Raw genomic sequence first — 25,222 nt, forward strand, 5'->3', positions numbered from 1 at the left:
CGTCTGCCTTTGCCAGGCTGTAACAGCAGATCTTTCATGGCAGGCATGGAGGTCTAGAGTCCTCTGGCTGCCATGACCTGTTCTAGTAATGGACACACTCAGGCAATAGCATTATATTCAACTTTATTATTCGATTACTAATATAAAGCAAATAGATAACAGAACAGTACATTAAAAAGCAACTAAATTATCTCTAAGCAACATTATAAGGGACAATGCACACATCTGCAGAATTCCGTTCGTGCACGGACAGTGTTCTGTGGAGTGGACCTCAGAGTTCACAGCATCATGATTAATTATGATGTCAGGAGCTCCGATACTGTTTGAAAGTTTGTGCAAGTGTACTGACACAGCCGCAGGGGATCTTTGCTTGATCAATACATTTAAAGGAGTTCTCTCCTTTAGACAATTCATGTCTGTTAAAAGAGTCTGTTGGAAATAAGTTGATAAAATGGTTTCCAACTGGGACCCACAGAAACCAGCTCTTCTACCTGTTAGTAAATAGTAAATGTATTATTTGTTTAATGGAAGGCAAGGTAAATCCTCTACAAGAAGATATACTGTTAGGAACTCCTCTCCATTTTGGCCAAAGTATGAGGACCCTGAATATGGGACTGCCTTGATATGAGCTCAGAATTCCCTGAGTAAGTGCAATTGCAATGTCTAAACTGGACGATCCATTTGAGCAAACTAGCAGGATTGTCTCTAAATTCTGCAACTAATTAAAATCATAGAGGAAGTATTTTCAGAATGATTATATCAAATTTTAAAGCTCTAAAAATAATCACTTTAGATGTAAACGTAAAATTAAATTTCTATATCTCCTTGTGAGCTTCAATGAATATGACGGCTTTATAGTCAATAAGGTCACTTACAGCCGTTCTTTCCTTAACCTTACAGACATCAATAACAAATCCTTCTCCAGCTAGAGCTTTCCTGACAAAATCCTCATCATATGTGAGAGCATGGAGCTTGTCTGTTCCAACTGTGATAAATGACAAATCTAAAGCCCCAAATAATATGAGGTGTCCTCCAGGTTTCAGCAACCCTGAGAACTTCCTCAGATATCTGATGTAATCATCTTGATTTTTGCAGATAACTTCTAGTAAGCAAAAACTGATGATACAATCGGCTGGTGGAAAGACTATCGGATCCGTCATATTTTCTTTCTCAAGGTCACATTTCACAACATGTTGAGCGGCTTCTCTCACTTTTTCTTCTTTCTCCTTTGACTGGTGGCTAGAAGAAATGAGAAAAAATAAGACTTGTAGTTCTCCAACACAGAGGAAGACAGTATGCCTTAACCCCTTAATGACCAGGGGCGTACATTTACACTTCCGCAGGTTGGGCCTTAACGCAAAAGGGTGTAAACGTACGCCCTGCCAGGGGTCCCCGCTCAGGGGTCCTCATCATTAGGAATGCACCAGGCAGATTGCCTACTATTCGTCAGCTGTGTCAGCCCAGCACATGGGCTGGATCGTTAAGGACCTGTGCAAATGTTTAGCATGGAGAAAATGTTCCAGTGACATTCCTAATGATGAGGAGGGTGGGGAGGAGGGACGGAGGGGGTGGTGCAAAGTTAGGGCACAGATACTCCCATAGGGCACAGGGTTGTAAGTTTAAAAGTTGTTTTTAGAACAATAACTGCATCACCTGCCAAACGGACCGCAGGACAGATCTTGGATTAAAAGCAGCTATCTGACAAGTGGTTTGGGGGGGTTAGATTGTGGGTACAGAGCCGCTTTAAACATTGGAATAAATTCCATTCATATTAAAAAGATTCTCACATCACTCTTGAGTAACTTTACAAAAATAGGAAGTGTAAAACAAACTACCTAAATATATTTTAGATCCACTTTCCTGACTTTTAGGGCCCTATTACACCAACAGAATATCTTACAGATTTTTTTAAGCCAAAGCCTGGAATGGATTTTAACCCCTTAACGACATCGGGCGTAAATTTACGCCCTGATGCCGGTAAGGGAGTTCAGAGCGGGGCCACGCGGCGACCCCGCTCTGAACCGCGGAGGTCCCGGGTGCCACTTGTAGCCCGGGACCGCTGGTATTAGCGGGCACGGTCCGATCGCCGTGCCCGCTAATACAGTAATCAGATGCAGCTGTCAAACATGACACTTGCATCCGATTACCAGACGCAGCCTCATCCCTGGTGTCTAGTGGGGAGATCGCTCCTCCGGGATGTTATCCCGGAGGAGCGATCTTCGTAACTGAAGCCGGCCGGGGACCGCTCCAAGATGGCGCCGTCCCCGGCTCGGCACTGTTTGTTTCCGGCTGCAGCCGAAAGCAAACGAGTGCCGATCTCATGGATCTCTGCAGCATATCTATGCTGCAGAGATCTCAATGAGAGATCAAAGCACTTATACTAGAAGTCCCCCCAGAAAAATTGTAATAAAAAACGATCAAAAAGTCGTATATGCGCAATCAAGGTACCGATAGAAAGAACACATCATGGCGCAAAAAATGACACCTCACACAGCCCCATATACCAAAGGATAAAAGCGCTATAAGCCTGGGAATGGAGCGGTTTTAAGTGACATATATTTGTTGACAATGGTTTAAATTTTTTACAGGCCATCCGATACAATATAAGTTATACATGTTACATATCGTTTTAATTGTAACGACTTGAGGAACATATATAACAAGTCAGTTTTACCCCAGGGCGAATGGCGTAAAAACACATTTCCCCCAAATAAAGAAAATGCGTTTTGTTTTTTTTTTCAATTTCACCACACTTTGAATTTTTTTCTGGTTTCGCAGTGTACTTTATGCAAAAATTCAGCCTGTCATTGCAAAGTACAATTAGTGACGCAAAAAATAAGGGCTCATGTGGGTCTCTAGGTGGAAAAATGCAAGTGCTATGGCCTTTTAAGCACAAGGAGGAAAAAACGAAAAAGCAAAAATCGAAATTGGCTCTGTCCTTAAGGGGTTAAAAGAGGAGAAATCTCAGCCTTTCCTTTATTACCTGTTCTCTGTTTATAGTCCATTCCTGGCTTTGGGTAAAAAAAATCTGTCAGATTATCTGTTGGTGTAATAAGGCTCTTAGACAGTGGCAATAGATGATAGTGGATAAATACTTCACCTCTTTCCTTCTAGCTCTACGTGACGATTTGTAGCATGTTCCCAGTTAAACGCTCCTGTCCGTGTGTCCAGCCATCTCTTCAGCTCCATGATGCATCTGTCACTGATCTTTAGCACTATGATGTGTTTGAAAAACTCACAGGCCGCATAGAGATGATGGACCAGAGAACCTTTACTGAGGTCAATCAGGACGTCTCCTGTAATGTGACCTGTAAAACATTATGAGGATATTTAAACATTTGAAAACAAGCAAAGGTAAGTATGTAATAAGGGAAATGGCACACCAAAAGTAGAGAGAAATAGAAGTATCTTTATTAAACAAACCAACAGGAAAAACACTTGAAAAAAGTTAAAAACACTTTATATGTATATGTATTTATTGATTTATTACCTAGGTTTTCTTTGGTATTTAGGGGATTAGCATTTTGCTTCTGGATGGGGTATGAGACATTTATTTGGAGTATATGATTCTCCACTATTGGCCCTGAGCACATGATCACGTTCATGGTCTCTTTTTCTGTTTTTTAAGTGTTTTTAACTTTTTTCAAGTGTTTTTCCTGTAGGTTTGTTTAATAAAGATACTTCTATTTCTCTCTACTTTTGGTGTGCCATTGCCCTTATTACATACTTACCTTTGCTTGTTTCCAGTATTTTGTTTGGTATGTGGGCTTTGTGCACCTGTTCTTGTATATGTACTGATATCTGTATTGATATTTAGAGCGGTGCATCTCCATTTTTTGTTTGCCAGATATTTAAACATTTATTATTTTAAATAATAGAGGAGATGCAAAAGAGACTATATACATAAAAGACCAAGGCAAAGAGGAAAAAAGACCATAGTTATAGACTAACATCTATAACAGTATGTGGTACAAACAGACCTGCTAGATCCCTCGGCAGGTTTCTCATGGGGTCTCTGTAGTAAAAAACACAGATGCTGCATAGTTGGACCCATTATGGGTGCTGGGAATATCTAAATAGCTTTCCTAGCTATTCACTGATACCAGAAATAGGAATATTGGGTATAATAACCAAAAAAAAAACCACTAAAATTATCTACATTTTAAATAAAAAAAAGTTCTAGTTTATGAAAAACAGAGTTTGAAGCGGTAATGAAATGCCGGTAATAATAACTGATAAATTACAAATTACCAGTTAAAAGTAATTGCACAAAAAACTGCTATTTTAGCGTTTTGATTTTTCCACCTACAGGGCTGGTTCGGGTGTCATTTTTTTGTGGCATGATCTCTAGTTATTATTAATAGCATACTGGTGTAAAAGAAAAATTTTGATTCCTTTTTATTAATTTTTTTCTGATATATAATTTTAAAAAATCAGCAATCCTGATGTGTGTTTTTTTTTTTTTACGCCGTTCACCGTGTGGGAACAATAATGTTATATTTTAACCCCTAGACGACCAAAGATGTACCGGTACACCCTGGAAGTCTGTCCCCAGATGACCCTGGGTGTACCGATACGTCCTTTCCTATTAAAGGGGTGCTCCGGCGGGGGGGGCACTTTTTTGGGGGGACCGGGGAGGAGGTGGCTGAAATAAAAGATGTTTACTTACCTCCCCGGTTCCAGCGGCGGGTCCCGCATCATGGCTATCAGGTCCCCGGTTCCCGGCCGCTTCCGGGTGTCTGACGCCACCCGAGACGCTACGTCTCAGGGCTGCTCAGCCACTCAGTGAAGGAGGTGGGATCCAAGCGGACTTCACACGGATCCCGCCTCCTTCACTAAGTGGCTGAGCGGACCTGAGATGTCACGTCTCGGGCCAGCGTCAAGACACCCAGAAGTGGCCGGGAACCGGGGACCGGAGCGCCGTGATGCGGGACCCGCCGCTGGAACCGGGGAGGTAAGTGAACGTCTTTTATTTCAGCCACCTCCTCCCCGGTCCCCCCCAAAAAGTGCCCCCCCGTCGGAGCACCCCTTTAAGTACGCTCCAGAGCAGAGCGCGCTTCATAGAAGGTGGGGGCCGGATGCAGTGGGCAGCCGAGCCCTCACCGTTAATGACAGGCTGCAGCGATCGTGTCATGTCATGTGTGCAGGGCCGCTCACACTGCAGCGGTCCCGCACACATTTAAAGCTCCTCACTGTAAGGAATGTATATATGCGTTCCTACTGCATGGGGCATCTGCAGCAGGAACGTATTGCTAACGTGAAGGGGTTAATCTTGCACAAGTTTCCCAATAATGTGACTTTACAGTAGGAATGAAGCAAAGCGTTCCGGTAGGATCGTCCGGGAACTTGCCTGGCTGATGGCTTTGAAGTCGGTGCCGCTCCGTGCCGCTCCTCCTAGGGTGCCAGAAAAAGCTGGATCCAGTCCTGAAAAACTAGAAGATGTTTCCCACGGCTGGATCCTGCTTTTCCTGGCACGCACTGACTTCAAAGTCAGCAGCCGGACAAGCTGCCGATCCTAATGAATCGTTTTACCTATAAAATATATTAGCAAACAGCAGTAAGAGATTAAGTAATATATTTTGTAGCGAATGCATTGCATAATATTATAAATAAAAAGTTACATACCCACTGTGAAGGTTTTTGCAAGATTTTCAATGGGAAATATCAGGAAATCATCTTCAAAGATCATCCCAGATGTATCTGAAAAGTACTGATCTAGATGTTGTCTGGAATCACAACCATGTAAAAGATAGAACTTATAGGGGGTGGAGGCCATCATGTAATCCTGTATCACAGAAGGGGTGACTACCTCTACACCGGAGCTCAGGAACTTTATATACTGAAGTTTATACTAATCAGCTCACAATGTATGATAATATAAGTAAGCTGAAGGATCAGGTCAGTCATGGGAATCCGTGTTATGTAAAAAAAAAAATATCACATGAATCTTCAGTTCAACGACTTAATGGGTAGAATAAACCCCGAAGCTTCAGTATTTGGCAGTGAAAAATACTGCAATGACTTCTCAAAAAAATATATGCTCCACCATACAATAAAAAGGAGTTTTAGGGTATTTTTTAGCACATTAGGAAAGATCTTGGGCCAGGCTGACTTAGAAGAAAAACCTTTACTCACCTGTAAATTTCCTGTAGCTTAAGTTCCCCCGCTGCTCTGATGTCCCCGTAGGGCCTTCAGTGATGCCATCCCGTAAGTTCATGTGACATTACAGCCAATCACTGGCCTCAGCTGGTTCTGCTTGCATATACAGTATAGCGCATGACTGCTGAGGACAGTGAATGGCGGCAACATCATATATAACATATAAGGTTTGTGATGCCATTACAGCAGATCTGGTGAAGCAGTAGTGGAGTATTTAAGGGATTTAGAGGTGAGGAAAGTTGTTGTTTTAAAGAGGAGTGCAACTGTACCAACCCCATTTGTACTCACAAACTGTACCAAACTACATTTGTACTCACATATAGCCACAGGTTGGTGAAATTAACTGTGAATACTTGCTTGTTTTGTCTTTGTGGCCCTTCTGTGATTAAAGGACAACTCCAACGCTAAAGAAAAAAAAATAAAGATAGAGACAAACACATTTTTATACTTACCCTCACTCCTGGCTCACTCTCCGTTTGAATCTCCTGTCGATCGTGGATCCCCGGAGCTCCCGTCGGCGTCTTCATCTCTTCGGCACTTCTTTCTACTTCAGCGGCAGTGTCAGATGACTGACAGCTCCCTGGGGTGACTGGGATGACAAGGGCGCATAAGCTGTCAGTAATAACTGGGAACCTATTGGTGCTACGATCAGTGTGATTGCAGCACATATAGGGCAGAACAGAAGGAGAATTCTCCCTTTGTTTACCATCGTGGCTCCTGAGGCCTCCAGTGTCATAGCTACAGTGGTTAATCTGGCTCAGCCCTAAGGCAGAGCCTGATCTGCAACGCCTATGATAGGAACAATATAATGCAATGGAGATCAGCACTACAATGTCATGTTCCTGTCACCAGGCAATTAAATAGTGAAGTCCCATGGTGGTACAGTATAAAAGTAAAAAGTTAATATATATCTGCAATGCACGCATAATCCCCATAGCCCCCGTTGCAGTAATAAATGTAGAAAAAAAAGTACACATATTCAGTATCGCCTCATGTGTAATGATGCTGGCCATAAATCATCACAGGATTGAACCCGCATGGTAACTGTAGAAAAAAATGAGAAAAATGCTAATTTTGTAATATTTTTCACAAGAAAATGGCACGGATATCGGCCAAAATTTACCAGCACCCTAAAGTACAATATGATAAGTTATAGCATAACAGAGCTATGACCACATAAAGTGAGACAGGTCAGGTTTCAACAATGGGCTCTGGTCCTTAAGACCAAAATCAGCCCGTTTCTTAAGGGGTTAAAGGATGTGCTATAACCAGTAAAAAGAAACTCATAGTGAGAATAGTGAGCGCGATAGCAATCACAGCTTACTGTATAGAGACTGTGATGCCGGACAGCCACACCCTAGATACTGTACTGCATATAAGCAGCACCTTCTTTATTAATTCATTCTGAATAAGTACCCCATTTATGGATTTATTTATTTATCATTAAATAAATTATTATTATTATTATTATTATTATTATTATTATTTTATTTTTATTTTTTTTTGTGACAGAAACAATACATACTATGTATACAGACGGCATGGCAATTTTACCGCACAATGAATGGCATAAAAAGGAAATTGCCACAAATTTCAACCTTACAATCCCCCCCCCCCCCCCCCTCCTGTTTCGCGCAGTTTTATTCATGGTTAAACAAAGTACATTTGGTTTTAGTGGTACATTTAGTTTTTGAGGCGAAAATACGTATTTTGACAATTAAATACATTAAAAGAGCAAGATCATTGTTCACGGTAGTAATTATCAAAATAAAGCCGCCTCTCCCCCCCCCCCCCTCAAAAAAAAACAAAAAAACAGTGAACATACCCCTAAAGAAATTAAATGTCACTTAAAATCCACAATCGCAGCTTTTGGCTATGTTCACACAAAGTACAGCGGCTGATATTTATGGATATACAACATAGGTTTGCTTTCTTTTTTGGGGGTGGGGGAAGGGCTTGGGGGGGTGGGGTTGGACTGTTTGTTGATCTACCCTATGTTGACTTTGTAGCCCTTTTGGTGTTTTAATATTTGTAATATAACTGGACTTAGTTCTGTAGTATCTCCTTATCAACACTGCAACCCTTCATTATCCTCAATTTAAAGGATAAAATAAATCTGCTAAACCAATAGACCTTATGTGCGTGATTTATTTTCAGTGACAAAGGGTATAAAATTTAGACTGGTGCAAACTGCCCACAGCAACCAATCACAGCTCCTCTTTCCTTTCAGCACTGCCTAAAGCTGAGCTGTGATTGGTTGCTGTGGGTAGTTTGCACCAGTCTAAATTTTACACCCTTTGATAAATCTTCCCCTAAGTGTCAGCAACTTACCTGACCGGGATCCTGCGCTCTCCAGAGCCCCAGACACTCAGGGGGCTGCCCCGGCCGCATCATTCTGCAGGAGCACGCCCTGCCCCATGGCTTCAGCACCAGTGATGTTATGGATACACAACAGCGTTCCTAGCAACCAGAGAAGCTGTGGGGTCCACATCACCGGTGGGAGTTTAAAATTCCATTATATTGTGTGTTGATTAGCAGGTATTACCGTGTTCATTGCTATAGTACAGGGGGCGGTCCAATAACCTTTTTGACCGGGTCCTTGGTCCCTTATATAAGGTTTGAGCATCTGCCTATTCCTCGCTGGCTATTGAGTCTAGAGAACACCATCCTCTCCCCCCCCCCCCCCCCCCCCACGGCAAGTTTAGCTCCTCCTGCATTTTTCTATGTGCCACCTTTGGCTATTTGACCCTTGCATCTGTACCCTGACTATCCTGGTTTTCCGCCAGCCTGTACTTTTTGTCTGTGACTTGACTATTTTTGTTGGATTTTATTTTTGTACTTCTGCTGCCCACTTGTGGTGACCTTGGACTGATTACCATCCTTCATTATGTTTGTCTGTCTACATTTTGTGTCTCAATGTACAGTATTTAGGTTTGGGACTGGCACCATGTTTGTCCGCAGCCGCCTAGGGCTGATTAAAGCAAGTAGGCAGGGACAATGGGCGGGGACAAGTGCAGGGTTCATTGTCTGTGTCTTCCCTGCCTGTTCCCTGACAGAGTCATACCATTAGGTTGATATTTTGATAGTATGATATTGTTGGTGTAAAGATGAAAATTGTTCTATAATGAAATATAAAAAAAGCATAAAAACAAACTAAACATGGAAATATCAAGATACATACCCACTGCAAAAGTTTTGAGAAAATTTCAACATATTCTCTCCAAAGATCATATCAGGTTTTTGAAATGTTCCGGATTTTGTCTTGAATCCACGCCATGTACATGACAGAGTTTATAGGTGCTGCAAGCCATTTTCTAATTTTGTATCACAGACAGATTGACTACATCTACACCAGTGTTCATTGTCTTTATATAATTACCAATGATCGGTTAAGTATGCTAAAAAGAAAGACTTATCACATCATGAATTCATATTTTCAGTCAGTCATGGAAACGTGTGTTATAAATAATTTACATGGAAAAATAATGAAAAGTATTACAGGATACACCTTTTTGATATGGTATGGACCCTTATTTCCTCTTGAGACAACTCTAAATACAATAAACACAGGCTATGAAAAACACATTTTTGATGTTATAACAGCCACAGCTTTATGTAAATCAGAGGACTAAAACCATACAGAAGTAAGGTGAAATGCGAGGGTTTTGGGTCTAACTACCCTTAGTCATGGCATAATAACATCTTAAGTAAAAATGAGTCCACTGTAACTCTCCTGCAACTTCCACCTGACTCCTTAACTGCCCAACCAAGGCTGTGATAGTTATTTAACTGTCTTTAAAAAAAACAAAAAAAAAAACATTTACACAGTGTTGCACACACAATAAAGTGCCATAAATTTATAACTTACAACTACAAGTCCAGGCAAAATCTATGAAACTTGTGGAAAACGCAGGGATTTTGAACACTTACCCTGCCGGGAAATTCCTGTTCCTGGAGTCCGTAGGCAGCACACAATAGGTTAAGTCTAGGATCCCTAGTGCAAGGCAGAAGAAACATGCTCAGCAGTAACCAATTAAAAAAGGTCACATGGTATAAGAGGCAGGAATAACCACACCAACACAGAGTTCGTATGCAGCAAATCTTTATATAGTTATAGGGAGGGAGTGTTGTGCTGCCTACGGACTCCAGGAACAGGAATTTCCTGGCAGGGTAAGTACTCAAAATTCCTGCGTTCCTGGTAGTCCTTCGGCAGCACACAATGGGATTTATAAGCAGTATAAAGGAAACATGGGGGGGGTTTAAAACAACCAATACTTTAGCTCTTCAACACTTTTGAACCTAAAGCTGTTCCCCCAGAGACATTTGAGGCGATAGTAGGATATAAATGTAGAGGTTTTTGACCATGCGGCTGCTCGCCATATTTCTTGCAGCGATACATTAGAGGCTTCTGCCCACGATGTTGCTATGGGCTTTTAGTTTTGAGGTACTTGAAGTTCCTGTGTCGAGTAGTAAAGTTGAATTGTACTCTTGATCCACTTGGATATCTGAGCTTTTAAAGCTTTCAAACCTTTCACTCTCCCTTCATATATGATAAAAAGGTTTTCGTCCTTTCTGAACTTTTTTGTTATTTCTCTGTAAAGAAGGACGGCCCAGCGAACATCCAATGGATCTTCTCCTGATTACAAGATTGGTAAGCTTGGGAGAATTACTTCTTGGTCAATGGAGGATGCCACCTTAGGAATAACTCCCAGCATCGTGGGTAGAAATAAGGCATCTCCTTAATCTCTGAAATGTGGTTCTCTGGTAGAGCCTGAATTTCACTCACCCTTCTGGCTGAGGCTGAGCCACTAAGAACGCCATCTTCCAAGTCATGTACTGAAGAGATACTGTCAGGACAGGGAGGTAACAGACACAACCAGACAGAGGGCCCTAAGTCTGAACCCACCCACTGTCCCTACCTACTGTCCCGGCCCTAGGCGGCCGTAGACAACCACGTAGACGTTCCCTGCGCTGAAAATGTGCACACGGAACAAGACAGACGAACAAACATAAAAGAATAGTCTACAGGCCGGGTCAAATCCAAACAGGCAGCGCAGTACAAAATCAGCACGCAAAATGGATAGTCAATAGTCAGGCAGGAGGTCAGGTAACAAGTCAAGCAAAACAGAGGGATTAGGAACGGGGTACGCAGGAATAGACAGGGAAGCTTGGACCAGGATGTTAACCTAATAGCCAGCGCTGGAACTCTGCCTCAGCTTTGTTTTATGCTGAGCAAGAGCCCGGTCCGGATCCTCACTGGACCGGTGCTCTGATACTCCAGGCTGCAGAAAGGCAGAGGAACCAGTCAATCAAACAGACCACCCAGCTGTGTAATCAAGTCCCACAGCTTCTAAGCTTAACTCCTGCATTGCCAGGAAGCTGAGAAGCAAGCGGGTGTGTCACACAAGTAAAACAGGCCCAGTTCAGACGACTGCACAATCCTGACAGATACATCTTGCAATCGTTCAAATGGAGATGGCTTTAAACCTTCTAAGACCACTTTAAGGTCCCAAGACGAAATAGGTGCCTTTGTGGGAGGATGTAAGTTCCTGGCACCCTTCAGGAATGTAGCCACAAGGGGTTCATTTGAGAATTTTCCATCCATGAAAGAGTTAATGGCTACGAATTGAACTCTTAGGGTGCATAATTTCAGACCTTGGTCCAGACCTTTTTGGAGGAAATTAAGGACTGATGGAAAGTAGTCCGATGTGGTCGAAGTAAACGTCTTCTATATTCTCTCATACTTCTTACGTGTACTGGCCCTTCCTGCATTTATTAATGTAGAAATCGTCTTTTCTGATAGGCCTTTCTTTTTCCAGACTCTCAATTCATTCTCCATGACGCTAACTGGAGCAGATGAACTATGTGGTGAAGGAAACCGCTCAGTGAAAGAAGGTCCGGCTTGCATAGCAATTTCCAAATCCTCTCCTTCGCCAGAGTGATGGCCAAGGGAAACCATGGTCTACGCGGCCAGTATGGAAGGATCAACAGGGCTTGTGCCTTTTCTTCTTTCACTTTTTTCAGAACTTTCGGTATCAGAGCTGGAGGAGGGAAGGCATAGATGAAATTCATCTTCCATGGGATGGACAACCCGTTTAGCATCATTGGGTGATCTGCCATATTCCTCGAGCAAAAGTTTGGGAGCTTGGCGTTTTCCCGCGTAGCAAAGATGTCTAGGTCTGGTACTCCAAATCTCTTCGTCACTTGAATATTTCTTGGGATTATTCCCATTCTTCTGGATGTAATGCGTGGCGACTGAGAAAATCGTCTGTACAGTTTAAAGTCCCCTTGATGTGGACAGCAGATAGGTCCTGGAGGTGATGTTCTCCCCTCTCTTGTAGGAGAGTTTGACTCCTGGTGCCTCCCTGTTTGTTTAAATAAAAAACAGCTGACAGATTGTCTGTCTGTATCAGCACATTCTGGTCGGTAAGGCGATGACTGAAGTGGAGGAGCGCCAGCCTGATCGCTCTCAGTTCCCTCCTGTTTGTCTGCTCTCCCTTCTGGACCATCTTCTTTGAATCCATCATTCTTGTATGTAGCGGCCCCAACCATAGTGGGAGGCATCTGTAGTGAGAATGACTTTTTCCTTCTGACGGTGAGTACTGATGGCTTCAGCCACCATTCCAGATTCTCCCGGGTTTGCTGTGAGAGTGACATAAGACGGTCCAGGGACAGATGGTTCTTGTCCCAAGATGAAAAACTTAAGGGGCTGAGGACAGGCCAATTGATGCTAAATAGTTGTCTTTGTTCAGTAGCGGAATTACTGATTTTATATTGTCCATTTGAAAGTGGTGTTTGTCATGTACTTGTTTAATAGTGATAAATCGATCAGTAATCGGAATTTTCCATTTTGCTTCGGAACCAGAAATATGCGGGAGTAGAATCCACTTCCTCTTTCTTGATGGGGAACTGGTTCTAGGGCTCCTTTCCCGACAAAGTCCTTGACCAATGGTAGCAGATTTGAGTCGGACGGCTTGTTTAAGAAGAATCTGTTTGGAGGCAGAGATTTTACTTCTAGACAAAAGACATGTCTTATTATGGACAACGCCTATTTGTCTGATGTCGTCTCTTCCCATTGAGGAAGGAACCTTCTGAGTCTGCCTCCTGTGTCCAGAGTTGGCAAGATGGCGTCATAATGAGTCCTTTTTAGGTGTAGACTTGCCTTTGGTAGAAGATGAGGAGCCAGACTGTTTTGGCCTAAAATTCCTAAACCTGTTAGCACAATAGTCCTTTTTGGGTTAAGGAGATGCTCTCAATTGACGGCGACCAGGCTTGAAAGCTGGTCTTTTAGGCATTGGGAAAGTAGATTCTTTGCTTTCATGCAGATCTTTCAGAAAGTCTTTAAGTTGAGTCCCAAACATGGATTTTGGCTAAAAAAGGAAGGGCGCAGAAGTGATTTTTTTGACGCTAGATCTCCCGGCCATTGCTTGAGCCACAAACAAAGTCTGGATGAGTTGGCTGATGACATACTCTTGAAAGACAAGGTGTTAGGACTCAGCTCAGCGTCCATAGCAGCTGGACTGCTTATCAGGTTTTGCACCTCTATGCTATTCCTTGTGGTAGCAGTGGCCAGTGTGTTACTCCCTGACAGATCAGCACAAGGTGTAGTGAACTCACAGATTTTTGATTGACAACTGACTCTCCCAATTAGCTGTCAGTGTCTGGGCTGGGCTGGGACTTCTAGTCCTATAAGTATTTTCACTTGTCTCAACCTCCTTGCCTGTGAAAGAGCCTCACTTGTGAGAGTATCTTGAACTAGCGTGTTATTCTGACTTATTCTCTGGTATTGGATTTCTGGCTTGGACTTAGACTACTCTCTGGATTTTGCTTCTGTACCTCGCTGACCGGCTGTTACTGACTTGGACTGTTTACTTCCCCTTATTGTGTTCGTACGTCTGTCTTTGTTTTTTGTATTGCACTTGCTCAGGTTAGGGAACACCTCCAAGTTGTCCGCTGCCATTTTAGGGCTGTTGTGGCAAGAAGGTAGGGACAGCTGGGACGGGTGCAAGTTCTAGGGCTGCACTTTTCCATTGTCTTCCCTGTTCCCAATCTGACACAAGGATAACGAGTCTATTGGTGCATCGCACAAGAATTCTGCAGCTGCTTTAAGTGTGGGCAGTTTTTCAAGGATTTCTTCCTTAGGTACATCTGAGGTAAGATCCTTGGTAATTTCACTCAGCCATACTCTTAGCGCTCTGGCCAACAGAACAGATGCTAGTGCAATCCTAGAAGATGGGGCAGCTGCAGCATAAATCTTTTTAGAAAGTTTATCCGCCTTTCTATCCAGGGGCTCTTTCAACATGGTTGAGTCCTCCGCAGGAAAGATAGATTTCTTCGCAAGTTTAGCTACTGCCAGGTCAACTCTTGGAGGAGCCTCCCAGGCTGAAGTACTGGCTTTGTCCAGTTTGTATACGGCTTTGGGCTACGTTCACACTACGTATGAGACCGGCCATTCCGTGACCCCGGCCGGGTCACGGAATGGCCGGTCTCTGGCCGGATGATCTTTACGGCCGCAGGGCTCTGATGCGGGCACATCAGAGCTTACCATAGCCCACAGTGAAGCAAGCGGCCGGAGCCGCTCGCTTCACTGTGTGAACTGACAGGTCTTTCTGCAGCCGGAATTCACTGTCAGTTTTTTCCGGCGCCGCACAGATCCCGGCCGGAGCGTATACGATGTGTGCACACAAGGCTATGTCCCACCACGCAAAACTACGGCCGTAGTTCTGCGGCGAGAACTATGGCCGTAGTTTTACGTAGTGTGAACATAGCCTTAAAGCGGGACCCCGTGTCCAGCCGTTTTTCAGGTTTATCCCAATCCTTCTTCATCAGCTTCTCTAGAATAGGATGGGAAGGAAAACATCTGCCTTCTGACACTGAAAAATAGTAAAGTCCATCTTTTGGAGCTTTATCCTTAATGTTCCTTTCTGATTCCAATGTCCCTTTAATAGCCTTAATTAAACCAGACACATCATCCCTATGAAATATATAATAATCACTTTGTGATATGTCAGACTCAGAACAGGAGGCATCAGAGGCCTGGGCAGGAGAGGTAATCCACCGTACGGTCTTTATTCGCTTGGCAGCAGGACCTCCTTCCCCAAACATAGATCGTAATTCAGCTCGAATAACATCTCTGATAGAGTCAGACAAGGATGGTGTAACAAGTGGCGACTCAGTCATAGTAGCAGATGAACACAGTATGCAAATATCATTGGCATTATCATCGGGTAGTAGTTCACCACATTTAATACATGATCCGTGTTTATTTTTAGAAGCACTTTTTCCACCAGGAGAAGTCATAGGGGGACATGTATTAAGGTGTGTATCGGTGGAAAGTGCCAATTTGCATATTATTTTATTAGCAAATATGCAAATATTCGCATATCGGCACTTTCTGCCGAGTATGGCGGGGGGGGGGGGGGGGGCGGAACGGGGGGCGTGCAATTTATCTTTTGCTACGGCAAAAGATACGCCGAAATCCTACTCCACCTTTCAGGTGGCGTAGGTTTTCTGCCGTGCGCACCGACGCGCACGGGATTTATGTAGAGGCGTAAAAAACGTCGGACTTAATAAATGTCCCCCATAGTGTACAATCTGTAAAGATATCAACATATGTGTGTTTTGTAGTTTTATATATATATATATATATATATATATATATATATATATATAAACCATAGTGTTTGGGAAGAGAAAAAAAAACACTTACATAAGTCTCTGGGAGGAGCGGCTTCCCGGCAAGTGAACCAGAGCTGCTAGAACCACCCCCATAATATAGGCATAGGAACCTCTCCCTGCCCACAACACATCAAAATTGACACACATCCTGTAATCTTTATTGCACTGGAATAAACGTGCCCCACTTCCTGTGGAGATCCCAATGTTATTGGGCAAAAATGGGCCATATCCGGTTGAGCACCGGGTGCAGCGCCCGACATCCGGGATGCTGATAACATGAGTGCTGTGGTAAGGCAGGAATTCTCCCACCTAAGGTTTGAATCACCGCACATCGGGTCTGCGGCAAGAAGCTAATGACAATCGGGATGATAACAACCGGCTTGGCGGACGTAAAAAATCTGCGACTATATCCAGTACAGTAGCGCATCTATCCACCATAGGCGCCGACACCGGGCTAAAACAAGGGAGAAAAATAACAGTCATTCCATACTCTAGACATGATGACATAAGAATAAATGTCATGACGAAAATAATCACTCACCGTTCCGGTAGTCAGATTTCTCCGTCAGCCCTCAGAATCGCCCTCCTAGCATCGGGTCTTCAGGGCCATAAGAATATTAAGGGAAAATTGGAAGGTAGCAACACTGCAACCCAGCATCCATTTCCATATTCTTTTTGTTCTTTATGCAAGGCAGAACAGGGCAAACCACACACTGTAATTTGGAATTCCAGACTGACCTGGCGATGTGCCAGCCACACTGCTCAGGCAGGCTACAAATAAATAAATATTACATAAAAGAGAAATATTATGTCTCTTCTAACATTGCAGAAGAAAAAAACTCTGTGTTGGTGTGGTTATTCCTGCCTCGTATACCATGTGACTAGGGATGAGCGAACTTTTGAAAAGTTCGGTTTGGTTCGATCCCCAGAACTTTTCTGAAGTTCGGAATCTTACGAACCGAACCGAAAAAAAACCTTGCAATAACGGCTGAATAATTGCAGCTACAATAGTGGGAGTGTGATAGGGTATAGATTCGTGAAGTTGCAGTTGCTATTACAATGAAAAAAGTGGAAAAAAATCAAAGTGCAAAAATAGTGAAAAAAAAAAATAGCTGGCAAATCAGCAATAATACCGACTCCTCTAATGGTTAATATATTTAATTAATAAAACACATTTTCGTTGTAATAAAGTCAGTTTCGTTGTTCAATAATTTAATTAAAAGAATCCATCATTGTGCAATTAAATATACTGTTAAAATAAATAAATATATATATATATATATATATATATATATATATATATATATATATATGTATATTTAGATATATATTTATTTTTTAACAGTATATTTAATTGCACAATGATGGATTCTTTTAATCCCCCTTCGAGGAGCAAATCATGGAGAGACAGGCGAGGAAAGATTTGCAGCAAAAAAAACATGCGGCTGCTGCATATCTTTCTCCTCCTGTATCTCCTGATCTCTGTGGTAGTCAGGACTCTGGAGGAGTCAGACCCAGTCACAGGATTATATATATATATATATATATATATATATATATATATATATACTTTTAAAATGAATTAATGAAATATGAACACATCACAGCCATCTATTCCATCAACACTTTGCCTTTGGCAGACTGTAACATCAGATTTGTCATGACAAGCATGGAGGCCTTGAAAGTCCTCTGGATGCCATGACAACTGATTGTTGGATAATACATGCTGAGTGTATACATACAATGTTGTCCCTGACCTCAGTTAGGCAGTGATTCACTGGGGGCCTGGCTGAGCAGTGTCACATACATACAGTATGCATACCGTGTCACATGACTGTCAGATATCTAATGGGACCTAAGATGACCTATCTTACTGTATGAATTTGTAGATGTATTTAGATCCCACTCAGTACGCTTATCTTCAAAAATCAAGGTGGTAAAAATCCTGTCTTAGTAAGGATCACAACACAGGCAATGGCAATATATTTAACTTTATTATACTTAAACTATAAAGCAAATAGAGAACAGAACAATGAATGGAAAAGCATCTGTCATATCCTGTTCTTGGCATGTCCAGATAGTTATTTTACCTCCCAGAACCATTATAAGTTCAATATACACTCACCGGCCACTTTATTAGGTACACCATGCTAGTAACGGGTGGTCTTCTGCTGCTGTAGCCCATCTGCCTCAAAGTTGGAGGTACTGTGCATTCAGAGATGCTCTTCTGCCTACCTTGGTTGTAACGGTTGGCTATTTGAGTCACTGTTGCCTTTCTATCAGCTCTAACCAGTCTGCCCATTCTCCTCTGACCTCTGGCATCAACAAGGCATTTCTGCCCACAGAACTGCCGCTCACTGGATGTTTTTTCTTTTTCGGACCATTCTCTGTAAACCCTAGAGATGGTTGTGCGTGAAAATCTCAGTAGATCAGCAGTTTCTGAAATACTGAGACCAGCCCTTCTGACACCAACAACCATGCCACGTTCAAAGGCACTCAAATCCCCTTTCTTCCCCATACTGATGCTCGGTTTGAACTGCAGGAGATTGTCTTGACCATGTCTACATGCCTAAATGCACTGAGTTGCCGCCATGTGATTGGCTGATTAGAAATTAAGTGGTAACGTGCAGTTGGACAGGTGTACCTAATAAAGTGGCCGGTGAGTATATGATGCCCATTCATATCAGTGGGTTATCTGTGTAATGCAAGACAGGATGGTTCCTCGAGGAGATACACAGCTTGGAACTTCTCTCCTTTTTGGCCAAAGTACAGTATGAGAATCCTGAATATGGAACTGCCTCGATATCAGCTGAGAATTCTCTAATAGCTTATGTGTAAATACAGTGTCAAAACTGGACTATCCATTTGATCAAACTAACAGGATTGTTTCTTAATTCTCTAACGAAATAAAATCTTAGCAAAAACTCTTCGTTTTAAGGGTCGCCCATGGATGGAACGGCAGAGGCGCAGGGAAGCAGGTGCCACAGTCCTTTTTTTGATCTACGGATGGGTTCCTGTGTACGGTGTCATTTTATTCACAAGCACCAGCCGGGGGTGAAGCACTGGAGGCCTTCAAAGGGTGGAAAACTCCACCCCCTCTATGGCCCGGCTCCATTAAAATCAATGGAGGCACGTGATAGAGGGGTGAGGGTTTCCTCCCACTTGGGGTGGGCGGCCCCGTTTCCAATGCTTCACCCCCGATCGGTGCCTGTGAATAGAATATCGCCATACACAGGAACCAGGGCTTCAGTTGAAAAAAAAGACCACGGCACCGGCTTCCCTGCGCCGGCACCATTCTATCCATGGGCAAAACTTAAAGTGAGTGTACCATTACTTTGGTACATTCACATAATCACTTTGAATGTAAACATGTTATGTACAGTAAGTTTCTACTTTTTCTTGTGAGCTAAAATGAATATGAGGGCCTTATAGTCAGTAAGGTCACTCACGGCTGTTCTCTCTTTAACCTTACAGTCATCAATAACAAATCCTGCCCCAACTAGAGCTTTCCTGACAAAATCCTCATCATATGTGAAACCATGGTACCTGTCTGTTCCGACTGTAATAAATGACAAACCCAAAGTCCCAATTAATATAAGGTGTCCTCCAGGTTTCAGCAACCCTGAGAACTTCCTCAGATATCTGATGAAATCGTCTTGGTCTTTGCAGATAGCCTCTAATAGCCAAGCACTGATGATACAATCAGCTGGTGGTAAGACTATGGGATGCGTCGTATTCTCCTTCTCAAGGTTACATTTCACCACATGTTGAGCGGCTGCTCTCACTTTTTCTTCTTTCTCCTTTAACTGGGCACTAAAAGAAATGAGAAAAATCATCAAACTATTGTCAAAATAAATACAGCTCCACATAAGCCCAGTAGATCTGATTTATTGGCTTCCAGTTATGACTGAAATTTAAAGGGCTACTCCGGGCGGGGATTATTTTTAGGGTATGGCCAGGGAAGGGGTGGAAATAGAGGCCGCTGGTCACTTACAACCCCGGTTACAGCGCCAGGTCCCGGATCGCGCCGAAGCAGCTCAGCATCTCAGTGGTCATAGCAGGGTCCCGTCTTGGCAGCTGAATAGCTGAGCTGCCTTGAGACATCACGTCTTAAGCAGCAACTCAGACCAGGAATCTGTAGCCGGATGGGAGAATGGGGGGGGGCGCGATCGGGGACCCGGTGCTGGAACCAGGGAAGCAAGTGACCCGCGGTCTCTATTTCCACCCCTTCCCCTGCCATAGCCTAAAAAGAACACTGACCCGGAGTACCCCTTTAAAGTCAATGTACCATCAGTACATTCGCTTTAAGTTTGGCCCATGGATAGAAGGGCGCCGCCAGGGGCTGTTCTATTCCCGGGCCCCGGCCCAGGCTGAAGCACTGGAGGCAAGTCAGCCTGCCCCCAGTGGGAGGAAACCCCCGCCCCTCTATGACGTGGCTCTATTAGAATGATGGTACATTCACTTTAACCTAGGCTGATGTTAGTTAAAACTGTGACTGTGATGTAATTTTATTCAGTGTCCTAGAAATGAGAATATTGATAGGAGTGGATACATACAGGGATTTATACGATCTCGCTCCTTTCCCAAAGTTGAGCCGTCAACAAATTTGATTTACTCCAACACTGCTGTCATACTGATTGTCTGCTCCAAATTACAAGTATTATCCGTGCACAGGAGAATCAACACTGGTGCGGTTTATGTTCAAAGTGGATCTAATTTATTCAAAGAAGTAGACAGTATAAATACTTCTTCTACTAAGGCTTGTGTCAGTACTTCCTTGGCTGAGGTACAAAAAGAGTTACTTGCATAACACTTTATAGATTGTACCACAGATAATGTGTATAGCAGCTGGGATGCCTGTAAGTACCGAGCAGTCAGAAACACATTGTATGCCTGCCTGCTCCTCAATATACTTTGACTTATTTTTATAATTTTTTTTAAACATCAAAATTTTGAACAATAATGAGGTCACTCGGCTCCGGCGGGCGGAGCGACGGCGCGCTCCCGAGACGACCGCCAGAGCCGAGCTGGAAGGAGACACCGCTGGAGCCAGGTAAGGTAAGTTCCTGACAAATAAATTCCATTCGTACTAAAAAGATTTTGATATCACTATTGACTAACTTTGCAAAAACAGGGAAGTGGAAAACATATTCCTGACTCTTAAGCAGTGGCAATAGGGACAGCAGCACTCCTCTAAAATGTCGATAAATACGTCACCTCTTTCCTCCTATCTCTGCATGATGTTTTGTGGCGTGTTCCCAGCTAAACGCTCCTGTCCGTGTGTCCAGCCATCTCTTTAGCTCCATGATACATTGGTCACTGACCTTCAGCACTATGATGTGTTCGAAAAATTCACAGGCCGCAAAAAGATGATGAACCATGGCTCCTTTACTGAGGTCAATTAGGACATCTCCTTTAATATGACCTGCAAAATATTTTGAGAATATATTAAAACATTTAAAGGAGAAGTCCCACAAACACTAAAATTGGCAGACAGGCCAGGGTGGTGGTGGTGAATCTAATAAATAAGTAAAAACGTACCCCTCCTCATGCTTCGTAGCGATGCTCCCGGGTCCCATTCACAGCAGCACGGGTCCTGCAGCTCGGCTAGCTGCAACGTCACAACCCCGGGTGACTGATTGCCCACTCAGCCAATCAGTGACTGGGGCGGGGGCACTGCCCTAGTAACTGACTCGCAGAGCAGGCAAATTCTTAGCCGGGCCATGACATTACTGCTGAAAGAGCCGGGTACGTAACGTACTCGGTTTCCAGCAGAAGACGGTGGCCGGCTGCTGTGAATGGGACTTGGGAGCGGTGTAACAGGGGCCCGGGACGGAAAGAGTTTACTTGTTTATTATTTTCTTTCATCCCTCTGCCTGCTGATTTTTGTGTTCGTGGGACTTCATTTTTAATATGTTAAATCCTTATAGGTTATATACATAACAGAGGCAAAAGAGAAAAAAGACAATTAGGAAATACTAACATGTATACAGTATGTTGCAGTGAAATGATAGAATCCAGGGATTTGAGAGCAGAGAGGAGTCGGAGGCATACGGGAAGCAGAGCGGACAGGCCAGGGGGAGCAGAGAGGCGATACGGTTGGCGAATTCTATGTCGTAGGGGGAAATGATAGAGTTCATTCCATCATTTCCCTAAAAGTGGTCAGTGATTTGATCAATTCCCTAGGGAAATGATGCAACGGCGCGGTCATACCATCTTTCCCGAAATTTGATCAAATCTTTGATTCTATCATTTCACTGCAACATATATAAGTAGCATTCTATGATAGAAACAGATCTGCTAGTCCAAACAACAGATTTCTCACAAGGTATCTCTGCTTGAACTCACTGACGCCCCCTATGTTACAAAGATAAAATACATAGGCTATGTTGACATGTAACAGGTTTGCAGTGAATTTCACACTGAACATATCGCATCAAATCCACTGCGATACTCACTACCATTAGAGTCTATAGCCCTTAATTTGGAATAAGAATGTAGTGGCAGCTTTCTTTAACGTCTTCTATGCCGAACTGGTAAAAGTAACAAAAACACCATACTTGCTTTAGGTCCCGGCTCACTGAAAGTCCGCTCAGCCAGCCAGGATCAGTGCATTGATTGGCCGAGCAGTCTGTCAGTGAGTTGAACCAGAAGAAGCAGACGGAAGTGTGTAGGAGGAGAAGCGACAGATAAGCATGGTGTCCTTATTATTTTTACTCTACTTGTGAAATCTGCTGCAAAATCATTACATGTAAACATACCCGTACACTGCTTTTCAATTCCTCCTTTGAGTGTGCCCCTTCCCACTAATTGCACCCCTATGCTCCCATCCTGCACACAAAGATTGCATAGCTGCACCCTTTAGCTTTTACTACATGCCATCACTAGTACAAGAACTAAGGGTATATTGGGTATAAAAAAAACTCCTAAAATTACCTATATTTAACAAACAAACAAAAAAATTTTTATTACATTTTAACCCCTACATGACCGAGGTCATTGGTGCCAGGATGTCCGGGTCAAATTAATGCAATGTTCCTCCCTGCCTTCTAAGAGCCATATTGTTTTTTATTTTTCGACCTACAGGGCTGGTTGGGGTGTCATTTTTTTGCACCATTATCTCTAGTTTTTATTAGTATCATATTGATGTAAGAGAAGAATTTGGATTGGTTTTTATCAATTTTTTTCCTGATATATAATAAAAAAAAAAATAGCAATCCTGGTGTTTTTTCTTTTAAGTCGTTTTTTTGTTTGTTTACGCCGTTCACCATGCGAGAACAATATTGTTATATTTTTTTTATAGATCGGCCAATTCCGCATGCTACGACATGTAATACTGTATGTTTATTTATTTCTTTTTTCTTCTTTTTTACATATTTTTATTTTTATAATGGGCAAGGAGGTATTTTAAACTTTTATTAGGAGGGTAATAAGTTTTTTTTTTTTTAAATACTTTTAAAAACTTTTATTTTTTTAAGACACTTTTTTTAATTACACTTTTTTTTTTACACATGTTTTTACTGTAAAACATACAATTATTAGATTGCATATACTGATCTATGCTATGCCATGGCATTGCATAGATCAGTACTATCAGCGATCTGTACATAAAGTCTGCCTGAGAGCAGACTCTATGCACAGATGGGCCCATCTAGGTTTACACTAGCGACTTACCCTAGCCTAACGGTTCTGTCATACGCCCCATTAATTTCAATAGGCCTTAATTGTGCTCCATTTGTCATAGTTGTGCTTTGTTTTCATCAAATTCGGAAGTGTTAGGTTTTTTTTTTTGGATGGACATAAAACTTGTTCATACACAAATTTTTTGCCCCCCCCCCCCCCCCCCCCCCCAAAAAAAAAAGTGACCATTTTTGCAATCAGTTTGCATCAGTCAGTATAAATTTTGCAATCAGTTTGTATCAGTCTGTTCATTAACTTATGCTTATCTGTTCAATTAATATGGACAGATCTGTTAGCAAATAAGAAAAACGCTAGTGTGAACCCAGCCTAACCCTTAATAATCTTCTACAAGTTTCCCAAAAATGTACAATATATTAACAAACAGCAATATGAGATAAAATAAAATGTAATAAACAAGGAACATAAAAAAAATAAAGTCTAGATAAATAAACCCCTTTTTAAATTATATATTTTCTAGCGAATACACATCTACACATGCAGCCTAAAAAAGAAAAAATATAATAGTCATAGAAATATCAAGGTACATACCCACTGTAAAGGTTTTTGCAAGATTTTCAATGGGAAATTTCAGGATATCTTCTTCAAAGGCAATTCCAGATGTATCCGACAAGTATTGATCTAGATGTTGTCTAGAATTACAACCATGGAATGCATAGCGCTTATAGGAGCTGGAGGACATCATGTAATCTGTATCACAGAAGGGGTGACTACCTCTACACCGGAGCTCAAGAGCTTTATATATGAAGGAATCAGCTCACAATGTATGATAAGTAAGCTGAAAGATGAGTTATTATCTCCACAATCAGTCATGGGAATCCGTGTTATGAAAAAAAAAAAGAAAGAAAAATCACATGGATCTTCAGTTCAACAACTTTCCTAGTATTTGCCAGTCTGCAATGGCTTCTCAAAAAAAGTATATCTACCATAAAATAAAAAAGGGATTGTGGGAAATTATTAGTGAGTTGGGAAAGATCTTGGGTCAGGATTACATAGAAAAAAAAAAAAAAACTTTAGTCTCATTCAGTTTCCACACTGTTCTGTTGTCCCCATCTGGCCTACAATAAGGCAATCAGGTACCTTGTTCATGTGAACAGCAAGTGGTGGCAACATCACGTAGGTCAGGCATGTCTAACTCTGGCCCTCGGTGCAATTATTCTTGGCCCACCAAAAAAAAAAACATGTGATTTCCTATAGCATGCCTGCCGATGTATCCCAGCTCTTCCCATTGGTCCTTTAGGGCAGGAAGCATCCACCTCACTGCCGTATGTACCTGTAGGATGGTGGTAAGTACGTGCAGCAGTGACATGAGCCGGCAGCAGCACCAATGGAGAGGAAGGGGGTGGTAAATAGCAGACCTGTAAGGGGCGGAGGGGTAAATAGCAGATGTGGGGGAAAGGAGGGTGTTAATAGCAGACATGTGGGGCACAATGAGTTAATAAATTATGTGGGGCGGAGCAGGGCCAGACTGGGCTAAAAAGCCTCCTTGCGCTTGCCTTACCAGCCCATATACAGAGCCAGTGCCACCCGCCCCCTTGCAATGATTGTGTTTTACTTGCATTATGTTCCCACACAGTATCTTTCAACCAAAACCAGGAGTGGATTGAAAACACAGAAAGGCTATGTTCACACACTGTTGAAATTGAGTGGATGGCCGTCATTTACCGGCAAATAATTGTCATTATTT

The 25,222-nt window shown here is 42.6% G+C and overlaps 2 protein-coding genes across 2 annotated transcripts; both read right to left on the bottom strand.

Annotated features, from left to right (window-relative positions):
• Positions 1-321: 321 nt before the first annotated feature.
• LOC138769581 (indolethylamine N-methyltransferase-like) lies at positions 322-5,793 on the bottom strand. Its single transcript, XM_069948149.1, has 3 exons — positions 5,626-5,793; positions 3,101-3,308; positions 322-1,239 (listed from the first exon to the last, which is right to left on the bottom strand). Exons 1-3 carry the CDS (start codon positions 5,777-5,779, stop codon positions 816-818), a joined length of 786 nt encoding a protein of 261 aa, XP_069804250.1. The 5' UTR covers positions 5,780-5,793; the 3' UTR covers positions 322-815.
• A 13,111-nt stretch (positions 5,794-18,904) lies between these two features.
• Positions 18,905-24,231, bottom strand: LOC138769638 (indolethylamine N-methyltransferase-like). The gene is made up of 3 exons (XM_069948236.1): positions 24,067-24,231; positions 21,055-21,262; positions 18,905-19,650 (listed from the first exon to the last, which is right to left on the bottom strand). Exons 1-3 carry the CDS (start codon positions 24,218-24,220, stop codon positions 19,227-19,229), a joined length of 786 nt encoding a protein of 261 aa, XP_069804337.1. The 5' UTR covers positions 24,221-24,231; the 3' UTR covers positions 18,905-19,226.
• Positions 24,232-25,222: the final 991 nt, after the last annotated feature.

This window comes from Dendropsophus ebraccatus, chromosome 12, assembly GCF_027789765.1.
Source record: "Dendropsophus ebraccatus isolate aDenEbr1 chromosome 12, aDenEbr1.pat, whole genome shotgun sequence".
Lineage (NCBI taxonomy): Eukaryota > Metazoa > Chordata > Amphibia > Anura > Hylidae > Dendropsophus > Dendropsophus ebraccatus.

Bases quoted from the DNA above. Each gene is read 5' to 3' on its own strand.
- LOC138769581 (XM_069948149.1), bottom strand. From the start codon at position 5,779: ATGATGGCCTCCACCCCCTATAAGTTCTATCTTTTACATGGTTGTGAT. The intron at 3,309-5,625 runs GTATGTAACTTT...AATGTTTTACAG, and splicing joins TGCAAAAACCTTCACAGTGG to GTCACATTACAGGAGACGTC. The intron at 1,240-3,100 runs GTGAAGTATTTA...CATTTCTTCTAG, and splicing joins GTAGAGCTAGAAGGAAAGAG to CCACCAGTCAAAGGAGAAAG.
- LOC138769638 (XM_069948236.1), bottom strand. From the start codon at position 24,220: ATGATGTCCTCCAGCTCCTATAAGCGCTATGCATTCCATGGTTGTAAT. The intron at 21,263-24,066 runs GTATGTACCTTG...AATATTTTGCAG, and splicing joins TGCAAAAACCTTTACAGTGG to GTCATATTAAAGGAGATGTC. The intron at 19,651-21,054 runs GTGACGTATTTA...CATTTCTTTTAG, and splicing joins GCAGAGATAGGAGGAAAGAG to TGCCCAGTTAAAGGAGAAAG.